The sequence below is a fragment of the Trichosurus vulpecula genome, chromosome 6 (genome assembly GCF_011100635.1).
Source record: "Trichosurus vulpecula isolate mTriVul1 chromosome 6, mTriVul1.pri, whole genome shotgun sequence".
NCBI lineage: Eukaryota > Metazoa > Chordata > Mammalia > Diprotodontia > Phalangeridae > Trichosurus > Trichosurus vulpecula.
Window position 1 is genome coordinate 76,124,834 of NC_050578.1, and position 10,233 is coordinate 76,135,066.

Below are 10,233 nucleotides of genomic sequence, written 5' to 3' on the forward strand. Positions count from 1 at the left end.
TTTGCATCAGTTCATGTAAGTCTTTCCAGGTTTTTCTGAGGGCATCCTGCTCATCCTTTCTTGATAGCACAATAGTGTTCCATCACAATCTTATACCACAACTTGTTCAGTCATCCCCCCAGTTGATGGGCACTCCCTCAGAAAAGAGCTGCTATAAATAAATGTGTACATGCAGGTGCTTCTTGTTTTTTAAAAATCTCTTTGGGATAGAGACCTAGTAGTGGTATTGCTAGGTCAAAGGGCCCTTTTCATAGCCCTTTGGACATGGTTCCAAATTGATCTCCAGAGTGATTGAAATCATTCACAATTCCACCAACAGTGCATCAGTGTTCTAATTTCTACACATTCCCTCCAACATCTCAGCAGGAGAATATATAAACCATCTGTAACAGCCTGTTTCCGTGGATGTGGATTCTATATCAGAGTCAAAGTAAAAATAGTCATCTATTCCCCTAATTTTTGATTTTGTTTTTTTTTTTATTTTAATTTTTTTAAACTTAATTTTATTTAATTTATTTACTATATTTAGTTTTCAGCATTGATTTTTCACAAGAGTTTGAATTATGAATTTTCTCCCCGTTTCTATCCTCCCGCCCACTCCAAGATGGCATATATTCTGGTTGCCCCATTCCCCAGTCAGCCCTCCCTTCTGTCAGCCCACTCCCCTCCTGGCCCCTTTCCCTTCTCTTGTAGGGTTAGATAAATTTCTATACCCCATTGCCTGTGTATCTTATTCCCTAGTTGCATGCAAAAACTTTTTTTTTTGTTTTTGAACGTCTGTTTTTAAAAACGTTGAGTTCCAAATTTTCTCCCCTCTTCCCTCCCCGTCCACCCTCCCTAACAAGGCAAGCAATTCAACATAGGCCATATGACTATCATTATGTAAAACCCTTCCACAGTACTCATGTTGTGAAAGATTAACTTATGTTTTGCTCTTTCCTAACCTATCCCCCTTTATTGAATTTTCTCCCTTGACCCTGTCCCTTTTCAAAAGTGTTTTGTTTTTGATTACCTCCTCCCCCTGTCTGCCTTCTCTTCTATCATCCTCCCATTTTTATCTTCTTCCTCCTTCTTTACTGTGGGGTAAGATACCCAATTGAGTGTGTATGGTATTCCCTCCATAGGTCAAATCTGGTGAGAGCAAGATTTACCCATTCCTCCTCACCTGCCCCCTCTTCCCTTCCTACAGAACTGCTTTTTCTTGCCACTTTTATGCGAGATAATTTACCCCATTCTATCTTTCCCTTTCTCCCTCTCTCAATATATTCCTCTCTTATCCCTTAATTTGATTTTATTTTTTTAGATATCATCCCTTCAAATTCAACTCACCCTGTGCCTTCTGTCCAAATATACACACACGCATGCACACATATGTACATATGTACAGCTACATACCTACATACATAGACACACACGTGTGTGTATATATACACACATACATATATATGTATATCTATCTATATCTGTATCTATATCCATATATGTGTGTGTGTATACATATATATACATATACACATGTACACTTATACACACACATATACATATATATATATGTATATATATATATGTATGTATGTATGCATACTCCTTTCAGCTACTCTAATACTGAGGTCTCATGAATCATATACATCATCTTTCCATGTCGGAATGTAAACAAAACAGTTCAACTTTAGTAAGTCCCTTATGATTTCTCTTTCTTGTTTACATTTTCATACTTCTCTTGATTCTTGTGTTTGAAAGTCAGATTTTCTATTCAGCTCTGGTCTTTTCACTGAGAAAGCTTGAAAGTCCTCTATTTTACTGAAAGTCCATATTTTGCCTTGGAGCATGATACTCAGTTTTGCTGGGTAGGTGATTCTTGGTTTTAATCCTAGCTCCATTGACCTCTGGAATATCATATTCCAAGCCCTTCGGTCCCTTAATGTGGAAGCTGCTAGATCCTGTGTTGTCCTGATTGTTTTTCCACAATACTCAAATTGTTTCTTTCTGGCTGCTTGCAGTATTTTCTCCTTGACCTGGGATCTCTGGAATTTGGTGACAATATTCCTGGGAGTTTTCTTTTTGGGATCTTTTTCAGGAGGTGATCTGTGGATTCTTTCAGTTTCTATTTTACCCTCTGGCTCTAGAATATCAGGGCAGTTCTCCTTGATAATTTCTTGAAAGATGGTGTCTAGGCTCTTTTTTTGATCATGGCTTTCAGGTAGTCCAGTAATTTTTAAATTATCTCTCCTGGATCTATTTTCCAGGTCAGTGGTTTTTCCAATGAGATATTTGACATTGTCTTCCACTTTTTCATTCCTTTTGTTCTGTTTGATAATATCTTGATTTCTCATCAAGTCACTAGCTTCCACCTGCTGCAGTCTAATTTTTAAAGTAGTATTTTCTTCAGTGGTCTTTTGGACCTCCTTTTCCATTTGGCTAATTCTGCCTTTCAAGGCATTCTTCTCCTCATTGGCTTTTTGGAGCTCTTTTGCCATTTGAGGTAGTCTATTTTTTAAGGTGCTGTTTTCTTCAATATTTTTTTCGGTATTTTTTTGGGTCTCCTTTAGCAAGTCATTGACTTGTTTTTCATGGTTTTCTCCCATCATTCTCATTTCTCTCCCCAATTTTTCCTCTACTTCTCTAACTTGCTTTTCCAAATCCTTTTTGAGCTCTTCCATGGCCTGAGACCAGTGCATGTTTTTCTTGGAGGCTTTTGATGTAGGCTCTTTGACTTTGTTGACTTCTTCTGTCTGTATGTTTTGTTCTTCTTTGTCACCAAAGAAAGATTCCAAAGTCTGAGACTGAATGAGTGTGTTTTCACTGCCTGGCCATATTCCCAGCCAACTTACTTGACCCCTGAGTTTTTCAGCAGGGTGTGACTGCTTGTAAAGAGTACTTTGTTTCAAGCTTGATGGGATGCACTGTTGATTTCAGAGCTATTTCTATACAGCCAGCTCTGCCATGCCAGCACTCCTCCTTCCCCAAGAACCACCACCCCGGACCTTCAGCAGGCTCTGCACTCCTGCTCAGATCTGCCACTTAATTCCTCCCACCAGGTGGGCCTGGGGCCAGAAGCAACTGCAGCTGTAGTTCTGTAGCTACACCACCTCCGCCGCCCCCGGGGTGGTGGCAAAACTGTGAACTCCTTCACTCTGTCCCCTGCAGCTTTTCCCACTAACCTTCTCTGTTGTCTTTGGTGTTTGTGGGTTGAGAAGCCTGGTAACTGCCACAGCTCACTGATTCAGGGTGCTAGGGCCTGTTCTGCCTGGCTCCTGTCTGGTTGGTCCTCCCGCCACCCACGCTAGGCTCTGCTCCGCACGACTTCGCTCCCACCTCCACGCGTGATAGAGCTCATCCAGCAACCATCTCGGCTGGCCTGTGCTGGATCCCTGCTTCCCTCTGCTATTTTGTGGGTTCTGCAGTTTTAGAATTTGTTCAGAGCCGTTTTTTATAGGTTTTTGGAGGGACCTGGTGGGAAGCTCACGCAAGTCCCCGCTTTCCAGCTGCCATCTTGGCTCTGCCCCTAATTTTTGATTTTGAGAAGGCTGTTCTTGTGTTGAATCACTGAATTCTCCTAATATTATTTTAAGGTCCCCCCCTTAATTTGGCTTTTTGTGAATATTAGGTCTCAGCTTATAGTTTTTGAGGGAAATGTTGAGTTCTAGTTAATTTGTAGTTTCCTAAGCAGGCCTGGTCTGTAAAATTGCCCATATAATGGATGATTAAATAAATGTTGCCAGCTAACCTGAGTGTTAAAATGAAGGCTGGCTTCTCAGCCTTCAAGAGAAAAAAGAACCCATTCTTCCTTGCTGTAGAATTTTTTGAATAGATGATTTTCAGTTGTATTCTGTAGTTTACATTTCACTTCCACAGGTGTTCAGTGACAGAATACAAGTGAGGGAATTCAAAGCACACCCCACCATCCCTCCCACCCCCCAATCCCTAGGCTGACCAAAAACCACTCTGAACCAAGTATGCTCATCCTGCTCACTCTGAGACCTCCTATGAGATATGTAGTCTCTTGTAAAAGGTCAAAAAAAAATGAGAAATGGCAGCCTTTCTTTGTTCCTTCCTTCTACCAGGTGTCGTGGAATACCTGAGCAGTGGAGGAGTGGCTGATAACCATAAGGATTTTAAGGAATTGCGCTATAATGAGTGTCTCATGAACTTCAGCTGCAGTGGGAAAAATGGTACCTCAGAAGGAAGAATCACGCATGGCTTCCAGCTCCAGAGCGCCTATGAAAATAACTTGATGCCTTACACAAATTATACCTTTGACTTCAAAGTGAGTGACAGCTTTGAGTTGGGCATGCAAATTCCGTATTACAGCAATAAGCACGTTTCTTGAAAGCCAGTACTTTGCATCTTAAAACTTGATATACTGTGTTTGGCCAGATAGTATGTTATAAACTTCAGGAAATTAACTATCTTTACGAGTCTGGCCAAGGCTGTAGCTATAATTACAAGGGGTGACTTTGACAGTATTTTGAAGCTTTCTTTGACCCTTCAGTTGCTCAAATTCAAAATAATTCCCACCCCGATGGGACAGTGGAAACCTCCAAATTGAGTAATGAGTGGCTTGGCAATAAATCTTGACATAGCCTCAGGAATGCCTGGATATGTCCCTTTTTCCGTTTAGCTTTTGCACATCCTGACAGAATTTGGGAACCCACAGTCCCCGGTTCCCCGACTTTTTCCCCCTTTGCCCAACCCTTCTGCTATCAAATTTGCTCAAATGAAAAGGACAAAAAACATTTAAGAAAGCTAGACTGGACTCAACTGTTTCTAGATAGTTTCTCCTTCCTTGAAATGTCAGATTTTTACTTCTGATTATTTTTCAACTAAAACAAGAGTGATAGCAGATTATTTCAGATGCAGTTTTTAGAATGTATTCATTTGGGGTGGGGGGACCCAACAAATAAAATGCTTATTTCTTCTAGAAGAGATCATAGCACAGATAATATTCTTGGGTAATGAACGTTTATCATATGTACATTGTTCTTTATTCTCTCCAGCCCTGAAATCCTCCTTGCCAGCACACTTCCTAACTCCCAAGAGAGACTTAGAGAACAATCTCAGTCACGGTCTCTCCATAATTTTTATTAAACTTCTAGTAGGCCTACTGGGAAAGCCCCAATCTGGTAGATATGGGTTAAAAGTAAATGATTTTTGAGTTGAGTCATATAGAGGTCTCTCTTAATGTCTGCTTTTTAGCTGTTTTATTATTTACTATTCGTTCTCCCATGCTCAGAAGGATATCAGGTTCATACCTGTCCTTATTGTTTCTTTCAACTTTATAATCCTCCATGTTCGAGATCAGCCCTATGAAAGGGTTGATGACAAAGACAGACATTGACCCATAGTATAATTGAATGAATTAAGGAAAGAATTTTCCTTTTGGAGGAATTGTGGATATCATTCATTGAAAGCTGTGCATTATTTTCAAATCATATAAAATATACTTTACTGGTCTGAAAACAGTCAATTAAGAAGCAAATTAAGCACCAAATATCATCTCTGTTGATAAGCAGCTAGTACAGACAAAACAAGATTCTGTACTCCCCAATGAGATTGTTTTTGTGTGTTTTGTCCCCTTCTTAGATTTTAGAAAATCCTTAGTTCTCCCTCCCTCCCTCCTTTTAAAACATCCACTTAAAATGGATATGACTTCTGGTAAGTTGAGGGGAGGAAACAGATAGGAAAGCTTAGAGCAATAGTCACTCAAATGCATTAATAGAAGCTGATACTGTTCTCTCCCCTCATTCAGTAGATTTAGCAGCTGATGGAGAATGAGGTAACTCTTAGTGATAAGGTGATTTTTCTACCAGAGGTGTAATCTCCACAGGGCATTTGGTGGTTTCAAGTTTGAGTAAGGTGGTTCTTAATGCATCTCAAGATGGACTAAGTGAAGGGAAAGTGTTGCCTGTATTGCAATTTACCTCTGGATTCTGATGCCTATTTTGAAGCAGACCTCAGGATTTAGATCTAAAAAGAGCGCCCTAGCCCACTGGACATTTCATGTTTTGGATTTTATGGGACCTCATTTTAGAGATAAACTGAATCCTAGGGAGTTGAACTGACTGAGGATCCCACAGGTGATCTGATTCCAAATCCAGTGCCCTTTGATCTACTAGCTGATGGGATCTTGCTGAGTAGTAACTGAGTTCAGACGTTTCCTAGCTGTGTGACCCTGGGCAAGTCACTTCACCCTGTTTGATTCAGTTTCCTCATCTGTACAATGAGCTGGAGAAGGAACTGACAAGTCACTCTGGTGCCTTTGCCAAGAAAACCCCAAATGGGGTCATGAAGAATAGGACACAACTGAAAATGACTGAGCACGAACAACAAAACAGGAGGCTTCTTTTTAACTAAAGCAGCTGCCCACCCTGTTTTAAGCAAGTTCTTTTTTTTTTTAATTTTTAAATTTTGCATATGTCCTTAGCACTTGGTGAACACTCCAGCATGATGTATATATGTGTCTTAGGGCCCAGTCTGATAGCCAGCCACAGTTAAATACCCAATTCTGTGCCCACTTGCTATGTTGGAACCAGGAGGTCCCATGCACATTGGGCTGATTTGTATTCATAGCTGTTAAATCCAGAGGTTCTTGGATCCTTTGATTGTCATAGACATTACGGCCGATTTCCCCAAGCCAATCTGTAATGTCTGACCCAGGTTTGAGATCTGAAGGGACCCACCTATACATCTTAGGGAATTAAACTCATTACATAGCATTGGTTAGGTCTCACTTTTTAATTTTATACATACATACATGCATACATTTTCAAACCCACATATTCACAGTTGTGTCTTTCTCTGTTTTTAAACTGATTTGAAACAGTTTGATAAATGATTTCACTCTTTGTTTTGTTGGTAAAGTGGGTAAGATGCTGAATTGGATGTCAGGACAAGGTTTAAACCTCCCTCCATGTGACATTGGGCAGCTGACTCTTAGCCTCCCAAACCCTGAATAGCCTTGTCTGCATAGTAGGAGGGAGCTAGACTGGATAGGTCCTTTCGGGTCTAGATCTATGATCCAGTCTAATTTTTTAGAATTAGAAATTATACATATTTCCTAGGTAGCAGCTTGTTCCTTTTTTGTTAATTTTTAAAAACAAATGTACTAGTTTCTCTAGCCAAGCTTGTCAGGTGTAGATATACTTATCTTGATATGCTCGGTTTCTGAAGAAGTTTGGACCAGGTGTAAAGCATTGTGGTTATGAATTCGGTGTTATTCTGCAAAAACAAAAACAAAAACATGGCTCCACAGATATTTGCCATAACTTTGTGGGTCCCAAATAGATGCCATAAATTCTTCTTCCTCTATTAATAGACTTTTAAGAAATGTGTGTTATTTTTGTTTGTATCTTACATGGTTTTTAAAGCCTGTTTTTGTCTCCCCCACCCCTTCTCCCAATCTCTTCACAGGGTGTGATTGACTACATTTTCTATTCCAAGACTCATATGAACGTGCTTGGTGTCCTGGGGCCTTTAGATCCTCAGTGGCTGGTTGAGAACAACATCACTGGGTGTCCACACCCACACATCCCTTCAGACCACTTCTCACTGTTAACACAACTTGAACTCCACCCTCCACTCCTGCCTCTCGTCAATGGTGTTCACTTGCCCAGTAGGAGGTAGTGGAGTCCAGCCCCGCCGAGGCGGGATCTGTTGCTATGGACCTGTACAGTTGTAAATCAAAGTATGTAGGAGTGAAGTATGGCCATCCTTAAGCTGCTTCTTCAGGCTCCTTTCATTCTGTGTTTGCTGTAAGATTGTGCACATTTTGGTGCATCTTGGTATCATTTGGCACTAGGGCTGGAACCAAAGTATTGCTCCCTTTCCGTGTTTTTAATTTAGTGTGTTTTAAATATTGGACCTGTTTCTTATTCAGAGTTAGCTTTGGTAGTGGAGAAATGATCAGTTGAAGGTCCAACAATATGTATTTATTGCTCCAAGACGCATTTTCTGCCTAATTATATAAAAATGAGCTATCCATCTTTTAAAATAAAATGTTTTCTTTTAATTACATTAAGAAAATTTAAAAATTGAACAGTTTATCTTGCAAGGAAATGCTTGTTCTCCTTTACTACAAACTGGTTTGCCTCTCCAGATCACACTGCACATTAGTAAATCATACATCCATGAATACATCTCTGTATGTGTGTATGTATCTATGTGTATCACTGTAGATCTATACACACATATACACGCTTTGGAAATAAAGCGCCTAATAGTACAGTGTTTTGTTGGGCAAACATTCTCACATTTTGGGAGGAACACAAACAAGACCCAGATCCCCTTATCAGTTCTGTATTTGTAGATCTTAGGTTATTGGTGAGACCTTGAAGAGCTGTCTCTCCACCTTATTACTGGGAAAACAGTGGGAAATACACATTGCCATATAGCTTGAAATTTGATCTATTTGAAGATGGAGTGCATACTTCTATAGATGGCTATTTTTGTCAAGTCCCCTCCAGTTGCTTTCCTCCTTGCTTTGCTTCATAGTAGACCTTGAATAACAAAAGTGTTGCCAATTGACCTATAGGTCATCTCCCTGACGTAGCCAGAGACCCCAGGTTCAAGAGGAGACAGGATACAGTCACAGGAATGCTAGGCATGTCCCAGGGTGTGTATATAATAATGCAGTAGCTGCCAGGTGACCTCTTGGGTTAAGAAGGATTTGGGGAGATTTTCAACAGGGAGTAAGTAGCTCAATACCATTCCTTGGATTATTTTTCCTGACCCTAGCTGCCAAATAGCCATCATATGCTTTTACTCCTTGTTTCTGTTCTCTTGTCAGGGTTGAATTAAGAAGCTGCTGGTTCATTCCCAACTATTGATGCTCTTTAAATGTGTTATTTTATGCCCAGACGGGGCCAGTGCAAAAAACCTGTGCCTCAGGAGGCAGTAAACATAATGCAATTTTCTGGGGGTGGGGGGGCGGAAATTAGTTGGCTGCTTGATGTTAATTATGGCACAGTAATAGGAAAAGGTCGTGTCTGTGTTTTTAAGTTTTTCTTTATTCTGCTTTTTTGCTGCTATAAGAGTTTCCTGAAATTTATATTTTAAACTTTTCATGCACTTTACTGTTTCTAGTCTCAAAATGTGATATTTTTATTAAACAGAAAAATTTCCATTATGTGAGTGAAACTTTAAAATAGCCTATATTTGTCTCTCCGTATACAAACACACAAGTCAATTTAAATTAATTGGTTTTAAATATATACAATTTATTTCTTCCAGATCTGATCTCTTAGGCTGTTTTATTAGTCTTGAAATGATGCATTTCCTTTGTTTTATAGTAATTTCATCCATAGTAAATTAATCAGGCTACATAAAATATTATTCCCTGATGGGTTTATTTTTGTGGGAGGAGGGTTGGTGGGATTATGTGATGTCATCTGTGGGATTGCATTGGATGGTTTTACTGAAGTCTAAACTCCCCTTTCAAAAGTGCCTAGTGATAGAGGCGTTGTCTGTCATCTATTAAAATTGGACATCATTGTAGTTGAGTGAAGTTTGATGTAAATAAAATATTATTTTAAAAACGTTATAGCACCAAAAAAAAAACCTTAAGATAACAGATTTTCCAGGTATCCCTTCTTATATACCTCAAGCATTCAACATCTTAGCCATGCAGATAATTTGAGAGTAACTAAAGTATAGTACTGGAAAGTAGAATAGCATGAAAAACTTAATTTTGTGGACATTGCCTTTTTAATCAGCTCCTGTATCTCGTACTTTGTTTTGGGTGGCTTTTCTGCTCGGGAGGTATGCACTAACAAAACATTTTCCTCCTTTCATATACGCATGTTAATTAGCAGTGTGAGCAATATTTCCTACCATACTTCACTCCCAATATTTTTGAGATGTTTGTATAAAATGGAATTTATCGTTCACCTATGATTGTATATGAACCACAGAGGAGCCCATTTATTAATAATAAACTTTTTTAATAGTTAAATGTTATGGGGAAAATAATAAAAAAAACTGGGAAACATTGTAAACAGTTTAAGTTTATTTTGTGTATGACCGAGGCACTCTGTTGCAGGAAGGTGTGTAATTGGGTTCTCTCTGCTTCCAAATGCACTCATTCAAACCATTTATTATCCTGTGTAGTTTTTACATGGTTTGAGTAGATGTGTAGCAACTCATGTTGAAATGGGTAAATTGTGTTATGTTTTTGGTGGCACACATGCCCTTGGGACCTGCTATCTCAAGCTTCATGTGTATGGTTTCCCTTCAGCC

General features: G+C 39.4%; 1 protein-coding gene across 1 annotated transcript in view; it reads left to right on the top strand.

Moving 5' to 3' along the window:
* The window catches only part of CNOT6L (CCR4-NOT transcription complex subunit 6 like), a 73,235-nt gene extending 63,241 nt beyond the window's left edge, over positions 1 to 9,994 (top strand). The window contains exons 12-13 of the mRNA XM_036764966.1: positions 4,065 to 4,267; positions 7,411 to 9,994. Coding sequence (XP_036620861.1) covers positions 4,065 to 4,267; positions 7,411 to 7,623 — 416 coding nt within the window. The 3' untranslated portion in view covers positions 7,624 to 9,994. The remainder of the gene's footprint in view (positions 1 to 4,064; positions 4,268 to 7,410) is intronic.
* The last annotated feature ends 239 nt before the right edge of the window (positions 9,995 to 10,233 follow it).